General features: G+C 43.1%; 1 protein-coding gene across 1 annotated transcript; it reads right to left on the bottom strand.

Moving 5' to 3' along the window:
• Positions 1-2,007: 2,007 nt before the first annotated feature.
• Positions 2,008-19,192, bottom strand: LOC135378353 (translocon-associated protein subunit alpha-like). Its single transcript, XM_064611368.1, has 9 exons — positions 19,000-19,192; positions 16,609-16,727; positions 14,574-14,664; positions 12,323-12,450; positions 10,661-10,792; positions 6,888-6,967; positions 5,379-5,457; positions 5,176-5,275; positions 2,008-2,320 (listed from the first exon to the last, which is right to left on the bottom strand). Exons 1-9 carry the CDS (start codon positions 19,064-19,066, stop codon positions 2,238-2,240), a joined length of 879 nt encoding a protein of 292 aa, XP_064467438.1. The 5' UTR covers positions 19,067-19,192; the 3' UTR covers positions 2,008-2,237.
• Positions 19,193-19,565: the final 373 nt, after the last annotated feature.

Below are 19,565 nucleotides of genomic sequence, written 5' to 3'. Positions count from 1 at the left end.
TAAAAAAAAAAAAAACCTTCCAAACTAAGTAATAACACTGTCTGCAACAAAATGAGGACTGTGTTAAAAGGTCTATGGCAATTCAAACCTGCATTGAATGGAATGGTAATTCAAATCTGCATGGTAATGCAAACCTGCACATGGATTAAAGTACAGGGTTCGCCAAGATAAACTTCGGGGTTTGTAATGAAGATAAAACAAATTAGAACAGTGTCGGAAAGCCAAAGTAGATGTTAGAAGACGTATTTATGCCCCAAAATTTTATGTCGATAATGCCGCTTGGTCTGTTTCTCTGCGGATAAATCGTGAAAATTAAAAAATCGCCGCTGCCTAAACGGCCATACCTGTGTTTCAGCTTCTTTCGCCAGATGCCGAAACGGTCGAACACGGCGTTGCAGAGTACGATTCTGCTAACGAAAGGAAAGTTAGGTAGCAAGCAAGCTGGTGGTGACGATCCATGACTTGAAAACCCGAGACGAGGTAGGGACGTCCTCGTCTCGGGTTTACGATTCTGCATTCAGTTCCACTTGTTCAGATTTCGATGTCGTCTGCAATGCCGCGTTCGACCGTTTCGCCATCTGCCGGAAAGGAGCTGAAACATAGGTATAGCCGACTAGGCAGCGGCGGTTTTCTAATTTTCATGATTTATCTGCAGAGGAACGGACCAAATGGCAGTATCGAAATACAATTTTGGGGCATAATACGTCCTCTAACATCTACTTTAGCTTCCTGACACTGTTCTTATTTGTTTTATCTTCGTTACAAACCCCGAAGTTTATCTTGGTGAACCCTGTACTACTTCACTTAACCTGACGCTGGTACAAGTCTTCACGTGAGAAACGTTTGTTTCCGCATCGAAGTAGACGGGAGCGTCAATTACGTTCGGCGATTCATCGGCAATTCTTCTTACTTTGGCTCCTGACCCAAGCTGCTTGGCGCTAGGTGTAGACTAGGTGTAGACACGGAACTGCCGGAAGCCACGCACGTTTCTACGCCGTGCGTAGAAGGCCACGGCATGCACGAAACGGAACGACGCTGGGGAAGATAGATGGATGGATGGATGTAATGGATGTTGTGGCTTTTCCCTTTGGAGCAGGCGGTAGATTGCGCCACCTAGCCACATTACTGAGTTTGAAATTACTTCAGATCAGAATTATTCACGTTGCCAGTGTTTCCATTGGAAACTACATTATTCCTATGCCACCGATCATTTAGTCAGTCCTTTGTATTTTGTACTGTTTTGAAGTTAACTTCGCCCCTATCGTTTTGGAAACCCAGTGCTTCCCATAAGGTCACATCACCCTACATCAGCTGAATACCTTTGCGTGCCAATATGACATGCTCCGCAGTCTCCTCTTCTTGTCCACATATACCGCATGTTTTATCCGAGGCATCTGTATATTTTGAGACATGAGTTTTCGTTCGCAAGATCCTTGTCCTTGCCTCAAACATGAGCGCGCTTGCTCTAGTTGTCGAAAATTCCCTCTGACCGTGTTTCCCTTTCATATTCCCTGTACACCTCAAGTGAAACGTGGGGGAAAAGTGGGGAAATGTCCCATGCATTTCGCCCTCACGGCTGCAGCAGACAGCTTTGCGACAGAAGGACCCCTGGTTCAGGGAGAAATCTGGTTTTCCCCGACTGGTTAAATGTGCGATTCGGGAGTAAATTTGGAGAAGAATGGGGTAAAACCTGAAAATCTCAGACCATATTTATGAGGAGCATTGGGCCTGGGAGGAGCCCTGTCACTTAACTTTACACGACAGGTGATGCAAAGGCCGCTGACATCTTGAGGCAGAGCTACCAATTTGAAATCGTCCCAGACCACCGCCACTTGGCTTGCATTTCGACCAATTGGGTGGCGCATGATAGGTTTAATGCCAACGGAGAGGATAATATCAAGGAATGGACAAACTTGTCCCATTATCGGCTCTAGCATGCACGTTATGCCAAGGGCACTCGTTCAGGGCGTGCATTTCAATAAATTCTTACTTAATCAGCATCTTAGAAAAAGGGCTGGCACTGTTTATTGGCCAGCCTGTCATGTGTGCTGGCTCCACATTACAAAAGAGTCACACCCACACACTTCCTTCCACCCTTGCCTTCGCACAACACACACTGGCATTGATCAGAAACACGGTTGCCTTTCTCGTTCCCCAAGTCACTTTGACGAGAGCCAATGGACTCCGCAGGTGTAGTGCAAACCCAGGGGAGGCCGGAAGTAGCACACTTTCCCTTCTCACTCCTCGCCAGATGAGCCTGTGCCCCGTTTCACACGTCTCTGCTTCGGTGACTGCCGTGGTGACCGTTTCGGGGAACGACCTGCAAGCAATACAGCAGTCGGGAACCATGTAGGTGAAAACTGGTGACTCCAAACAAATTCAGAAATTCGAACAACTGGAGCTGGCTGCGCAGTCTCAGCGAGTGCGCAAATTGGTTACATGCTATGGTGCCAAATGTGCACTAATTCGGATGTACCCGGTGGGCATGCACTGGTTAATCTGACTTTCCCCCTTTTCTTCTTCCCCCTTCGAATAATATATATGGTTAACCCTTTATGATTAACCATTCCAGGTTCATCTACAGGTTTTCCCGCCCATATTAGTCCAAGTGCCATCTGAATTAATCCAGGTGCCAACTGAAATAATCCAAGCGCCATTCAAGTTAATCCGGGTGCCATCTGAAATAATCCAGGTGCCATCTGAATTAATCTATGGTGTTTTAAGTACCATAACCCTGTATTCACATGAGGGACATCCTTGCAAAATATTCTACAGACATGTAGTGGAAGAAAAAGTAAAAATCTGCTGACGGGACTTAAGTTCGGCTCCATCTTACGTTGAGCATTTGCACGGCGCCAAGATATCGGGAGTTGGAGTGGAAGTATAGCAGACGACACCATTCGTCATGTTGTCTGCTACGGAATATCTGATGACTCGGCTACAGGATATTCTCGAAAAACACAAAGACATGACCTCTAGCTGAGTCAGAAGATATTCCGTAGCAGACAACAGGACCAACTGTGGCGTCTGTTATGTGCGTCATGTCTTCTGGCACTCTTTTAACTGCATGGAATATCCTGCAGCTCAGTTACAAAATATTGTGTAGCAGATGACAGGACCAATGGTGTCTGCTATGTTCGTCATGTCCTTTCGTGCTCTTCTGCCCACGGCGAATATCCTGCAGCTCAGTCAGAAGGCATTCTGTAGCAGACGACAGCACCAATGGTGTCGTTCGCTGTACTCGTGCTCTAACTCCCAATACCTTGGCGCCGTGTGAATGCTCAACATAAGACGTGGCAGAACTTCAGTCACATCAGCAGTTCCTTTTTCAGCAGTTTTTTTTTTACTTTTCCTTCCACTGGAATATTCTACATTAATGTCCCTCGTGTGAATATGCGGTTATAGTGCTTAAAAACGCCATGGATTATTTCAAATGGCACTCTGATTAAACCGAACAGCACCTGGAATAAAATGGGCAGGAAGACCTGTAGATCAGTCTCAAAGACCACAATGACTCCGTGAAGCTATACATGGGTATCACTCGCTCATTATTAAAGAAACATGCTGGCGCAGGAAGCAGATCTAGTGTGTAGTCAAACTGACGTATTAGGGCAAACATCACTGTGAGCACCAGAAATGTGTGGGGGTTTAAGTTCCTCCGCTGCATTTCACTTGCACTTTGTGATGGCACTGAAGACGACAGTGATTTTGATTAAATTAACACTACTGACATAAAGGATGATGACACCTAAGCAGAAATGCACAGGATACTAATGAGAAACATGCTCAAATGAGGATGGCCCAACGTGAGGAGGCACCGTGACATTGCTGTGTCAAGTACTGTTACAACACATCTACTACAGTCGCCGAATGATATTCCAGACACCAAAAATTCTGACTTTCCAATTTTTTTTACAAACTCTTGGCACCGCCAAACGCCCCATAGAGCCAATGTATTTCTGCTTCCGATATTTCGGACCATGTTGTCTGTCTGGTTTTTCGTACTCATTTCGCCCGGAGCCCACCAATTTTTTAGAACTTTTTGTCTTCCAAGAGAAAAAAACAGACACATTACAGTGCATTTCGGGACTCAATATTTTGGAACGCTTTACGAAAGGAAGAGCGCTGACTTGGCGCATAAGCTCAGCGCAGGCATGCACAAAGGCGGAGCTTAGAAGCGTGTGCATTGCCTCTGCAGTGTCCGCTGTCTCTCGTCTCCCTTTCAGATGCGTTCCAAAACTTCAGTATAGCTGAGAGAATGTCGCCAAACGAAGACAATCAGACATGGACAACGATGCCCAATTCTGCCCAGAACTAACTGATGCCGACGTCCGTGGACAAGTTCTCTATCATCTGCCGCTGGAAGGTTCCAACGACAGTGGCATCGACAAAGCGGTTGCCATTGTGCCCCTGTCAACCGCGGCGATCCTTACGGCCGTGACTACGCTCATGGAAGTGAATCACAACGAGGCTATGCTAGCAAAAATTTGTCACTATACGTTATTCCATGTCGCCGCAGCAAAGTGAACTCGCGTTGAAAGTTATTTCGAGCCACCGTGAGTGCAAATTCAGTTCTTTTTAAACATTGTAGGATTAAGCCTTTGTCTAAAAATTCGGACCGCTCAATGATTCGGACTCATTTTGTGGCTTCTTCAAGTCTGAAAAATCGGTCTGCGACTAATACCGTCCGGCCAAAGCAGGCTATAGCAGAGATCATAAAACTTCTTACCACACAGCTTTTCTTAGAAAACAATAAGGATGCAATTCTTTTACAGATTGCAATACAGATTCTTTCGGAAAATGGAAGGAACATTTTCTTCCCTGTCCGTTTGATATTTAGGTAGCTTTCGGGTGATATGGAGAGTGAAACTCAAATCAAGATTTTTGTTGTACTGGTTCATATTCACGGCAAAACACAATCTTACACTTAGGATGCCACTAACTAGCTCCGTACCTCACTACAACATTTTTCTGTTCTGTTTTGCTACTGAGAGAGTAAAGCCCAGCTTAATTTCCATTGACAGTGGCACAAAAGAGAATAGTTTTACAATAGGACAGATACACAATTTGAACGAGACCAAGTAATGAGTTTTCACGTTGTGCAATACGTTTCTTTCACCTCAGGTGCAAGAGTGTGATAAGTACAGACTACAGTGGCCTTGAAAATTTACTTACTGAGTTCAAGGGTCTCTTTAGGGAGCCAATCATAATCGACGTCTCCAGTGTTTTGCGTGCCCATCTCGACTTTTTGTTTGCTTGCAGCTGGTTTCTTTTTCTAAAAGGGTAACAAAGAAAAAAATTCAATGGCAGCAAGTTCACGTAACATGCAAAGCTAAAAAGCAACGTTTCAATTGAACTTTTCGGGAAGAAATTCATACCCCGAGTGATGACATGAACTGCTGGCCGAGTACCACGAGCAGCACAGCACAAGCTGCCAGGAACACATAAAGGAAGAACCTGGAACAACCCAAAAAGAAAATCCCAGTTAGATGTTTCGAGGTTTTAAACCTACCTACCCAATTCACACAGAAGGTAGTTGAGATAGCAGCAGATACTTTGAAATTTTCTCAACCAGTTTTGTTTTGTTCACTACACTACTTTCCTTGGATGATTCACATCATGCACTACAGAAGCCGTGGGGACTCTTGGGAGGCATGTCTCATTTTCTTGTTGCAGACACCCATTTGTTACTTTATTTTGTGGCTGAATCATGCGAGATTCTCATACAAGAAACATTTTTTTAACCAAATTCTAAGATTCCTTTCTGTTTGTTTCTGAAACATCTCAGTTACAAGGAGCCGTTGCATTTTCCGTCCTTCTCAGACATGTTCAAGTTCAAAGTACTGCTTAGTAGTATACAGTTAGCCTCACCGCAACCAAAGCATTACTGTCTATAGCAAATAGAGAATCCAAAAGTACAACAGACAGAAGACACTCAAGGTTTCAAGACCAGCTACATTGAAAGCATTAATAAATACCAGTGTTGTACCCATTACCGAATTATGGTATCGCAATACCGATACTCGTTACTTGAGTAAAAAGTATCAAAATACTGGTATCGATACTTCTTTTTTAAAGTAGTTGAGTACCACTGCCAAAAAAAAGTAACGCGATACTTTGACTGATACTTTTGTTGGAAATAAGAAGTAGATGTAACATAGAAATCTCGCTTACGCAAACACCCCATTTGTATAATAGCAAATTTGGAGAAGCAGGTTTTGCAGTGAAAAGGCAGCATTTTTATAACGTAGCTCAGAGACTTTGCTTGACTTTCATCAATCGCTGGTTCTGAAAGTAGTCTTCTGCCATCCTAGCAAGCCGTGGTCTCTCCAGCAGCTGACAGACGCCAATATGACAATTACGTTGGTGTCACGCCCACACATACTGTGAAGTCCAATGATCAAGGAAACCTATCCAAAGTTAAACTACCACAGTATAGTGTGACTCAGTGTGACACAGCAACTTAGCAGTGGAATCCAGAGCGCACTGTTAAGACTTCACCTCTGCTCGTTGACCTCAACTCTGTTGTTGAGTGCAGTGTGGTTATCCCATCCAGGTTCGAAGAAAAAAAGTGAACATGTATTTCATATAATTCCCGTTGTCGAGCGCTATAGGCGAACCAGTGACAATGAATAAGAGTAAGAAACATGGTAGGTGAAGAATGGGTGAGGCACTAAAAAAGTATCGGTAAAGTAACGGAGAGCGCGTTACCGTAAATCTGTAACGAAAATACTTTTCAATTTACTGATTTAAAAAGGTATCGCGATCCGCACACAGATACCGAAAAAAGTATCAATTACTGTAACAGCGTTACGTACAACACTGATAAATACTCAGTCAACAGTTTCACTGGAAGAACTGCCAGATGGAGATACTACAATACTTACGTTTCACCATCAAGACCTTCATCCACTTCAACTATCTCAACAGTTTCATTGAAGACAGCATCCAGGTATGGGTGGCCATCCTAGAATCCAGAATAACATGTTCACAACACTGTCTGGCACTTGAGTCACTGCATTAGCTTTAAGCAAACAGTTCATCGTTAAATGTAGATCTAGTGGCAGAACCTGTGCAGCACAACAAAGAAATTTATCATTGTGACAACTATAGTTCAGAGCCTCTCCGGGCAAGTTTGCTGCGGTTTTCTTGTGTGGTTTTAATCCGCGCTAAACTGTTCACTCAGCACGAGGCTGCCAGCATCACTTTCGAGGGGCCCTTGCCTCCCTCAGTGGCTTTTCATGAACCTCCATCAACTTGAGGAGCACCCGAGTAAATGGCACCTGAAGATGGCCATGTAGCAGCAGTTAATGACCATTCACTTCAGTCATCATTCATTTCAATGACCACTAAAATGTCCGCGTGACAGTGGTATTGTTCACATCTGTGGTCAGTAGTAATAAAGCTCACAAGATATGAGATTCACCAAGAGATTCACTAGACAAGATGGCAAATGGTAATCTGCAGCTGAGGAAATTACTCTACAGGAAGTAGAACACGTTTTCTTTATAATAACTTTTCCCACTGTGAGGTCTAGTGTTGGTCAACTTACTAACACAAAGGTGCTCAAATTTTGAGTGAAGTCATTACACCAGCAACAGGCTGTGCCATAAACATTAATTTCAAAATGGATTGGCATGCACTGCAAGACATTTATTTTAGAAATGCAGAAGCAAAGTGGATGATGTTCCACACAGTTTATGCAGAAGTGACTGGTCCATGCCCTTCCATGGTTGCTAGTGCATCTCTGCTGTATGCCACTACCTTCCAGCTCAGGCCAGAACAGACAATCGTGTGACCGCTTTGTAGTTCTTATTTTTATCTCTTGACAAAAAGTGCTAGCACACCTGATGAAAATCTAATACTTTAGTGGTCTTAGATTTAATGATCCATGCATTGAACTCTGGCACTCTGTAGACTAGGTCCAGAAGTTTTCAGGTTTAACCCTATTTTTCCCATTTCTACTCCCCCCCCCCCCCTTTGAATGTAATTAACGGGCTTCGGTTTCAACCCAACATTTGCACCCCGATAATCTCCGGAAGTCCAGAGAAGCTTGAGGATGCTGCCATTCTCAATCAAGTGTCAAGTCAAGCCTCGAGCGACGAGCCAATCCAATCCAACATACGATTTGCGCATGCACCCCGGGCGCTGCGTTCTCTGTCTCCCGCCTGCTTCCACGCCGGACGCTTCTGATCGTTGAAAGTGTTTTTCATTTTCTGTGTTTCATGCCAAGCACGTTAGTGTGACCTGACGTCCTATTTGGAATCATGGTGGGTGCCCATGGGCAGACCAAAGAAGTCTGCCCATGACTGGGCGAAGGAATACTCCGATCTTGAAGTAAGGAAGGAGGTGCGCTTGGACGCTCCGCATGACTGCAACGAAATGTCAGCAGGGGAGTTCACCTTGGTTTGCAAATACTGCTGCCTGGAAATTTTGCCAGACCCAGCAAAGAAGTACTCCTATTGTCAACATGCTCTTTTGCTACTACGACGAAAGAAAATGCCAAAGCTATTGTCGAAAGCGAAAGAGAAAAAGCTACAGCATCGGTGCTGATCTCACTAGAGTACTGAACGAATATGGAAAAAACTGGAACAATGTAATTGCAGTGGCGAGCATCTCTGCAGAGATGGTGCAAGATGGTGCGTGAAATTCGTGAAGCGCAGGCAGTAAAGATCATGCATGTGAAGGACTTGTCGCACCTGATCCACAAGGTTGTGGCAATGACGTTGTATGTTAACAGCATGATTAAAGGATGGCTGCGGTCCTGTCTTAACGTGCTGCAATCTGACTGCATAATCTGAAGAAAACTGGCCCATATTCGTAAGTTTCCCACCGAATTTAATCATCTACCATCGACTAACAACCCACGTAACGATGACGTGCTATAAAATCACTTCAAATTAACGAGGTTCTACTGTACAAGCACAGAATGGTTGAGCATGAAACTAATGTTTTCTGCAGAAATTATGATGTTAATTTTCGTTTTACTCTTTGAATGAACTCTGTCACTCAGTTACATTAACAACATGGGTGATGAAGTTATTTCCCATAACTCATGAACTTCTTGATCCACAGTGTTGATATTTGCAGGTATTTCTGAAAATTTTTTTCACATTTTGTATATTTTGGAACTTGTAGGTTGATATTTTTGTTCAAGACACAGGCATATCTTCATGAGGTTTGCCATCTGTTTGCACATATCTTTTTGTGTTCCAAAATTAATTTTGGAAATACATGGATAGCTTTGTTTCGGAAACTTATATCACTTGATAGGGCATTCCTTTGGCTACATTTTTGTATATAGCAACACAGTACCAAGTGATACGGTCAGCCACAAAAAGTACATTTGCCAAACCACCCCAAAATGGACAGTCTGTAGTGGCAAGAAATGAGTTAAGCAACTTGTTCAAAGTGCCTCTGCAGGCTAAAAAAATGTGTTTGATGTTGAATAAAAAAAAAATAAACCATACTCAAACACTCATTACGCAAAATATAATTACGCGTTTCCACAAAGTTTCCAGAGAATTCATAAAACTTGATAGTTTTGGATGCTCCAAGAATAGGGGGACATCACCAAGAGCTTTGGCATCTCCTAGGGACAGCGCACATACTTCCCCGCTGTTTACTCTCCACCCCACATTGGAAGACTGCCAGCAGCTGTGGTGCGGACACAGAAATCGATCTTGAAAGGGACTGTCGCTTCCGTCGAGGTCCACTCCTAAACCATAGCGACATTTTACTCCTTGTTCATCACCGACAATAACGTCGAAAATTCGACGCAATTTAGTGGAGTAGTTTCTGTGCAATTTGATGTAATGCATGGCAACAGCATGTTGAGAGTATGCCAGAATTCCCTCTCTGGAAATCAGAGAAAACATCACATGGACAAGGCCAGCGGGAAGTGCCCTTTGGCAACCGGCGAGAGCTCGGGCATCTGAAGGTCTCGGAGAGTCTGTTTTTATGTCATAGAATGTCACTTTGGGGTTAGCGCCAGGCGTGTTCGTACAGCCACAGACGTAACACCGTGTTCCATGCACAATGACCGCGTAGGTACTCACACTCATAAACGAAAGTCTGTGTATTTACCGAGGACTTTTCAATTAGTATATTGCAGTGTGAACGCGAAGCAGATGAACTTGGAGACAATCGCCTGTACTGCGCTCCCATTCGTGTGCCTGGCTGACGACATCATGATGCTACTATCGCTGGGGCTTCCTCAGCTGCAGAGGCAGTGCGAATCTTTAAAACTCGTTCATTTAATATGTAAGCTGTTTTCGGAGGAGAAATTTGACCAAGTAGACTGTGAAGTGGAGCCACATCGGTCTCCTACACGTTGCTTCCGGATGCAATCACCCCTTGAAGGAGCAACGTTGCCAGATACCCATCTGGCAACATTTACCCCTTCAAGATGCACGCAGATGGTGCACGCTATTAGATACTTCTCAGAACTAGAAATTAATTTTAGATGATTTTTGCTTAACATAGAGAAACAACATTTTACAATGTGAAACACGTGGATTGCAGTGGCATAAATTTGTTTAGGTTCTGAAGAGAGGAGGTTTAGTTTGTGGTGGCACTATAAAGACGTGAACTCAAAAACCTGGTACATACAAAGTAAACAAGCAACTAGACAATAGGCAATGCAAACAACTTCACTTACAGCATCCCTGTACATGAGGTTGACAGAGAGCCCAAAGGGCCGGTTGCTGAGGGACTCGCTAACCAGAAAACTGTAGAACAGAGTGGCCTGCTGCTTGGGCTTCACCACTTTGGTGTAACCAATTGTAGAGTACTGCATGCAAAGAACAACCTAGTTGTTTCTCAATGCTCCAATCAAAGTTACGTCACTACCACAACAGGCCTCAACATGCCATGTCTGTAGAAACTCTACACACACTGACAAATCTACAGCATTTGTGTTTTATATGTAGCCTGTATTAGGTACAGCCTGTGCCCACATACAAAACATGTCCAATAACAAAACTGAAATACCCGTTCCAGATTAGTGCACACACCATAACATATACAGAACACAAGCAAAAGTTAGGAATTTTGAACTTGAAAAAAATTTGCGACACAGATATGCACTGACACCTGGGGCCCTACTCTCATGTGTGCCAGTAGTGCAAACATGCCAACGCTGGCAATATTAAAACAAGGACTATGGGCTCATTGGTAAAGCTGCATAATAAGAATCACTGGAGCAAGAGAGACATGGACAACATGAAGAGGACAAACTGCTCCTAGCTAAAAACAACACTAGCAATGCTAACACACTAGCATCCTCACCAATGACACTTTGGCATTCCCGGTACTCCTACCACGTTGCCCATAAACGAGGGCGTCGTTTGCGAGAACGACAGCTTGGGGCCTTATTGTTTAGCGGACGGAATGCTATCAAGATGGCTGCAAGTTCTTCCGCGTGGCTTCTGTCCATGGACAACACATGGAACCATATGGCACGTCAAATTGTTTTCCACATGTTTTGCTTGAGCAACTGGCTGAGCGCATTCCGGTACCTCGTTCCGAGATGTGCATCGGGCGTGTGAGCATGACATGAGGCACTACGTGGATAGCCAGGCTGAACAGCAGTCAACAACGCAAATGCACAGTCGTTAGAAGTGACAAGAAAATACTGAAGGCGTCGCTCGTGGGGATCGAGATCTTTCCCTACCGACGCTCCTCTCTCGACACTACCGGTAGTGCTTGTCGTTCGCTCAGAATGGGGCCCCTGGTACAAAACTGGCAATTTTCTCCATCTAACCAGCACGAATAGAATTCAAGCAGTAGCAACACGCTATGCCTAGTTCGCCCCAGAGATCTCAAAATGCAGTGAAAACGCAGCTAGAGCTAGGCTCTGGAATAGCGCATCCTTCAGTGCAGGAACTTGACTGTCGGTTGAGCATCATTCTTCAATTTGCAAAATTTTCACAAATTACATTCAGGATTAAAGTAACACATAGCATTTTACACTATGCCCATATGTACTAGATGTCATAGGCAACTTGAGCTTCACCAGTCTGACGGAAGGACAGTTACTGTACCAGGCATTTGACAACATAGGGTCCAACAATATGCAGTAAAAACCGAATTTGTCCAATTGTTCACCTACTCGTCAATTTTTTTTTTTTTTTTTTCTAGACTAGCGCAAACCTGACATTATTCGTGGGTTGCTTACGGACTTCACAAAAAGTGTGTGGTACGCAAGTAGTGAAATGAAAGAGTGGGCATTGAAACAACAGAACAAACAACAACCACAGTGAGAAAACGTAGCCACTTCCCACAGGATGTGGAGAATTTCTCAAGGATCAAAAGAACTTACATTCTGAATATAGAAGGAAAAGTCCATGGGGTAACGGAAGGAGGCATCAATGGTGTCCAGGACAAATTCTCTCTCACCACGGTTGGTGAAGCCTACCAAGAAACGAACTTCCTTTCCTGCTGGAAGCTCTGTATTTGTGCAAAAGACAAATTTCCTATTCAGATATGGTGTGTGAAAGATTCGAGTGTCGCAGCTATTCACTGTTCACAGAACCTTGGACACCAGCATGAATGCTCATGCAACCTCAACATTGTAGACTCCTCCCACCTTTTTTTCTCCCTAACTGCTCTGTCACGGTGGTAGCGTACATGTTAAAACGGCACTGCGAAGCATACCCACCACTTTTCCATAGTTATGAGACAATGATCTTGAATTGAAAAATGCAAGCCCTCAATTCTTGCCCCATTCATTTGAACTCCAATGAACAAATAGCTCGAATAACAAAAGCAGAAGAGCATTTTACTCAGTATCAATGTACTTTGCACTATTTGATAGTGAGGATCATACCAAAGACAGGTGTCACTACAACGTGAACAAAATTATGAGTACAATAAAGACAACTGGCAAAAGACGAAACCACTATTCTATCTCATAGAAGAAAAATGCAGTAGAATCTGACTGGCTCACTGGTAAGTGAATTCTCTCTTTGAAGACATGACCAATCTAGTCTGTTGGGTGCCTTATCTTCTGCGGCTAGGAAGAGATCCCGAGCTGTACATAAGTTCTTTTTTCCTTTTTTATCGTTTACTGATTTTTTATTAAAGAAGCTATGAGATCAGCATAAATACTGTTTTTGCAGTTGAGTTGTACGGCCAGGCGGACATCCTTTCTAAGAGAGTATGTAAATACAAACTGACTAATTACCTAACATTGATTAATTAACTCGAAGTAAAGCATTTTGGGCAAAAGTGAGATAGCAGACTGGGACACAATCTGCTGTGAAATCCACTCTTTCTATCTTTTAAAAATCCTGAAACAAGCGTGTGCTGTGAAATGCCAATCGCTGAATTTCGCTACGCAAATGAGTCGAAACCAAAACAGCGCGCCTCAGAAGCGCCTTACCTTCGCAGACGGAAGCTTATAATATAGACGGAAAGCTGAGAAGGATAAGCCGGAAAGGATAACACAAAAAACATGTAGCAGAATCTCGATAATACGATCACGGATGATACAAATTATGCCCGGAATGCCTATTCTTCCCATGTATTAGAGTTCGGATGATACGAACGCGTTATCTTGCGTTTACGGGTGATAAAAACGAGCCGAGGATGTGAGGAGCTGTGTGACATCGCACTGGCTTGGGAAAATAGCGACCAGAACACGCGGAGGAAACATATCAGGACAACTTCTGGAAACATTAGGCGTCACCATTCCGCAAGTCAGCTTCACCTAATGCCTGCGTGCTTAAGGAGAAGCTGTCTTTAGAACATTGTCGCACGACTTGCAGGTGGAAAGCACGTGCTGGGCCTTTTGAATCACCTAGCAAATTTGGGCAGCATTGGCCAAAAATGGAGACAAAAAAGCGTTACAACCGACCTCTTTCACTGGCAGTAATGGAAAATGAACGGTCGCTGTCTATCTTCTTGTTTCAATTTTTATTTTGGTTTAATTATTTTGATACGAATTTTTTACGCTACCCCGTGAGATTCGTATCATCGAGATTCTACTGTACAAGCCCGTTCTATAGACAAAAAGGTACACGCATCTGAAAATCCAGAGCACCCACACGACAATATAGAGGAGAAAACAGCAGGTAAAAGGCAGAGAGCCTAAACACTTGGGTATGAGGTCAAAAATTTGATACCACATAACTGTTGCCATGTTACCATGCTTGGTGATATCACACCTGCACAGATTTTGGCTTGAAATGTGCCCGCTATGCATTCCTACATGCACATAAGCACTTCGTGTACACACGACACATTATTATTACGTCCCGCTATTATATTTGCTATTCCAAGAGATACTGCATACAAGGAACACATTCATTATTCCAATAAAGCGGCTATAACTGAGCAACTGCACCGACTTTGACAGCATACAACTGCTAACAGCAAAGGGATGACTTGGCAGTAGGTCAGACTTTTTGCTGTTGCATCATCGCTTTGCCATTGACAGTGTAAGTGGAGGTAGACAAGTTTTTAGGATATACTTTTTGTCACTGGAAAAAGTTAGAGAATAAAGAGGATAAATCCTTGCCCAAGCTCTTACATAAGATGTAACAAAAAACCATTATCCGGGAGAAACTCACTGGACTTGAAGGTCTTGGGCTCTACGAACAGCATGTAAGTGTCTCCATCAGGCGATGGTTTTAACGGCTTTTCTTCATCATCCTCCTCCTCCTAGAATCCAATACAGTATGTCAGAGCTACTACACGCAGCATATTCATAGAAGTATCAGGTGAAGTGTGGGTTCTGCACGAAAGCATGTAAATATTGCAGTTTTATTCCGAAGAGTGCTTCATTCCCTGAACTTATTGCATACCAACTAAATTAATTTTGCATTGAATTTGGTTATGCATCTTCCAAAGAATTTCTCCTGCTCACGGAGACTCTTGCTCCCATGACATAAGTGTGATGTACACGGTTCGCCAAGATAAACTTCAGGGTTTGTAACGAAGATAAAACAAATAGAAATAGTTTCGGGAAGCTAAAGTAGATGTTAGAGGACGTATTATGCCCCAGAAGTTTATGTCGACGCTGCCACTTGGTCCATTTCTCTGCGGATAAATTGTGAAAATTAAAAACATTTCAACTAATTAAACGCTGTCTAACATTTCCAATCGGCTATACCAGCTTTACCTGTGTTTTAGCTCTTTCCGTCAGATGGCAAAACGGTCGAACGACGTGTTGCAGATGACTTCGCACAGTAGTCGTCTGCATTCATTTCCACTTGTTCTCTTCGTTTCGATATTGTCTGCAGCACAATGTTCGACCGTTCTGCCATCTGACGGAAAGAGCTGAAACACAGGTAGAGCCAATTGGAAATGTTAGGCAGCGGCAGCTTTTAATTTTCACGATTTACCCACAGAGAAACGGACCAAGTGACAGTATCAACACAAAATTTTGGGGCATAATACGTCTTCTAACATCTACTTTAGCTTCCCGACACTGTTTCTATTTGTTTCATCTCCGTTACACACCCCAAACTTTATCTTGGTGAACTCTGTACAACTGCGAGATGTACTCGTGAGTGTGCGGCTTGCATTTGTAGAATATTTCGTAGAACACTGGGAATTACATCTTATTTGCTCCACAAGTGTGATTCTTCTAGCACCCATATTAGGCTCCCTTGTGTCAGGAAAGTGTACAACATTTCCAAGAAATCAGGCACCTGGTCACGAGTCATTATCACTTAAGGTGGTTAAGTAAATTATTATTAATCGTGCTATGTACTGTGCATCATTTACGGTAACTCACATCTTATGAGTTAAGCTTCTACTTATTATGTTAATGCGATTCTCGAGGAAACACCTGGGTGGGTTGATATGTTGCATCATTGTGCTTTCTGTAAATAATTTTGTTGCAGCAGTTTGTATTAGAAACGAATTCTGCTTTTTAATGTGTTACTAATTCCTAGAGCCTGAAGTTTTCGGGAAATTTTTTTTTTCTAAATTCGGAGAGTAAAAAATCGGGTAAATAAACAAATGTGCTCTAAATTCATGCAAATTCAGGTGGAATAAGTTCCAGTACACTGAATTCAGGGTGATATCGGGCTCAGTTACTCAAACTAACTGAACTAGTTTGGTAAAAATGGTAATGTAACTGCATTTGCTGCCAAACAAGTTAGTGTGCTATCCTACAGAAATCTCAGTGAGGGTGATTTGCTGGGTAAAAATCGGGTTTCACCCTAAAGAGTCAACCTTCAATTCGGGGTGCAAGTTCGGGGAAGAATCGGGTTAAACCCTAAAACTTCAGGTTCTACTAATTCCCCAATCAGGTACCACAATGGACCTCGTGGCACATTGATTATTGGAAGTCGTCGAGACATTGCAACATCCAGAACAACAATGTCAATCCTTGCAGACACTGTCTTTGCAAACGTGCATTATGCTTTCATAATACAGGGGAGAAGTAATATTTGGTGGCCACATTTCTGGAGCCTCCTTTGAACATGCTGCTTTGGTAACGCATGCCCGAAGCACTATGTTCAAACTCTGCGCATTAATACTGGAGCTTTTCATAGTTAGCATAATGGTTATTGGCAGGAGACCCCAAGCATTTCACTCAAGTGAAGATTGCATGGATCGTGAAGACAGTCAAAAGTTGGGCTTTGCTTCAAGCACCTGTTCAGTTAATGAGGAGTCAGGCTGTTCGGCTGCAGTTGGGGTATCTTCAACCTGAACATCATCTTCCTCCTCCTCAACTGCACTTTCAACCGTCACTTCTGCAACAGCATACGGTGCTGCAATAGAAAAAAAACATGCATAGTATTGAGAATTAAGTCTACTCATATCATTGCTTGTAGCACTAGGACAAGGGACAATACTTCACAAAGCCATGCTCCGTACTGTACAAAAAATGCACAATGCAAATCCATCTGTGGAGTGAGGTGGTATCTCTTGAACTTTAATTTAATTTTGAAAGTTATTGATAACAGATGGCAATACAGGGTGATACCAGGCCAAACTGCAGAGACATCTCATTCTTACTGCGTCGAAGAGATTTACTGGAGATTTATAAATCTCGAGTGAAGCACAATAAAGACACACAGAAAACATTTCCTATTAGCATGTACAGCAATCCATCACAAGTGGTCTCACTCGTCGAGATGAGTTTGCAATGAGGAGCCTGAGAGGAGTTCCTGCGGGACATCAACTCACATGCAATAAGACAAGGCAGACACTACACAACATGAGATGCAGCGTGCTTGCTACAAAACGTTACAGCCACATGTGCATTCCAAGCATTACATGATGCTGGTGCACGAGTCTTCAAATGCTAGCATGAAAATGCAACTTTTGCATTTTTTACAATGCATTACAATGCAATACAATTTACAATGCATTACAATGCAATTTTTGAAAGGGAGTAGCCGGCTCCTGTGCTTTGTAGGAGCCACCATCTCCATATTTTTCTTCTCTCATTCTAATCCAATCCAATCTAGATTTTGAAAAAATGTATAGGACTGGTCACTAGCAGATCAGTAGCAAATTCGACTGCATGCTACTCTGCATATACTTGACTGCAGAGATGTTCGCACATAGCACATGGTGATGGTTAGGTAGGTGACAATGTGTTCTATATAAAAATAATAATAATAAACTATGTGGAGAAGGTACAAGATGCAGACTAGCTGGTGAAGCATGATAATGGAGGAATACCCTGAGACACGGAACGAAGATGACGACACCACAGAAGTAACCTAAGAAGTTCTGTGATGTCTTCGTTCTGTGTTTTAGGGTATTCCTCCATAACCACAATAAACTATCGTGCTATAATAAGCATTTTGTAGTGCATCCGCATCCCAGATGTGCCGAAATAGATGTGATTCAGTCGGCAGCAGTAAGGGACCAATCCATACGGCTCGATAGCCGAACTATGAACAGATTTACTCAGTCCTAATTGATTGTCTGGAATCTGTCCAGAAGAAAAGACGGTCGGGAGCGATACCTCGGTCACATCGTTGTACGAAGCATCAGACCTGCCATCTTTAGCTTGCCGCAGACAAGTGAGGATATGAGGAGTCTTCACTTTTTCTGTAGTATTGTGCATGATGAAAACGGTCTCAAATCCGATTACTATCTTACATTCAATAAGAGTCGTACCACCAGGCGGAAACACGTTAACCTCATAGGTGAGTTTCGCTGCAGAAAGACATTGTTCAACTGTTCTTTTTTTCCTCACACTACTCACGAATGGAACAAGTTACCACAATACCTGACGAGCATTCCTAGCTCCGCAGCTTTTTCTAAGGCAGTTATGGAACAACTAGGCATGTTAAAACAGGCGATCACTTGTTGTCTTGTACTTTTTCGTTATGTTTGGCTCTGTGTGAGCCACATGGATGCTGTGCCCCTGTGCTCTCTCTGTCTTGGCCCTCAACTGATGGCCGGCAGTATTCTCCAAATAATATAAATAAATAAATGAAACCGAGGGTGCAAAACATGCAGTCGACCGCTTAACAGGAATCGATGCTACGTGCTACCTCAGAACTAACATAATCGGAGATCACCTGCTAAACCTACAACTTCAAGAAACGAACACCAAATGTATCTTTTTTTTTACTGTCATAACGTTTACAATGACCTCCAAATAACAGCAAGGAAATGCTCACGGCAGTAACTCGGTAGACTACCTGCCTCGGTAACGGTGCGGAACAGGTATGAAAAGCGTACCTGTACCATAAGTAAACGAACCGCTTGCACGTTAGGGACGGACTACGAACTTCGTTATGTAGTGTAGTACTTCACAGCTTCAGTAACTAAGCGTCAGTGCATTACGAAATACTGGAAGCCGCATAAAACAGGTGCCGAAATTGTATCTTGGAAATTATTGCACGGACAGCAGAGAAAAGTTACCTGCGGTCATTATATTCGCATTTCTATAATAACTACGGCAATGCATGAGTGATATGAATGAAAAAAGCATAGATCTTTTTCTCCAGACGTAGCATCAATACGTCAGAGAGCAGTGACCGATTTTTAACGTCCAACGTAGGTCAGACGTGAACTCACCGTTTTGCCGAAGAATGGTGGCGATGGGCAAAATGAGCAAAATTAGAAGCATATACCTCGACAGCATGATTAATCTGTTAAGTTACGTCCGGATAAATACGGTGCAAACGAGTGATGTGTCCGGATTGAGGAGATCCACAGCTTACGACACTGCAACCCGAAGCACCATTACGAAAAGAAGGAAAGAAACCGGTATCGAGAGTATGTTTGTATGTTCACGACGTTCACGATAACATTTGTTTTCTGCGTGTTAAGGTGGTTCTCACGCGATATGAAAAACCAGAAGTGAATATCGATAGGTTGAAGCACACAGAATCTGTCAAACCTCTTAGCCACAGCTTAGAATAAAGTTTATTTTGATTACATGCAAGGACTTCGCGGCACCAAAGGATACACGTCACCAGCTGTCAGCAAGCAGACGCTTTTTCGTGGCAGTTTGCACAGTGTTGATAGACAGGAATCATTCCTCTGCTCCATTGTAACATCTTGTTACGTATTAACAACAAATATTTTCTTCAAATCAGTTGACAGCAACAACTACAGAACTATAATCGCACGCTGCATCG

This window comes from Ornithodoros turicata, chromosome 1 (genome assembly GCF_037126465.1).
Source record: "Ornithodoros turicata isolate Travis chromosome 1, ASM3712646v1, whole genome shotgun sequence".
Taxonomy (NCBI): Eukaryota; Metazoa; Arthropoda; class Arachnida; order Ixodida; family Argasidae; genus Ornithodoros; species Ornithodoros turicata.
This window is presented reverse-complemented; position numbering and strand designations above follow the sequence as displayed.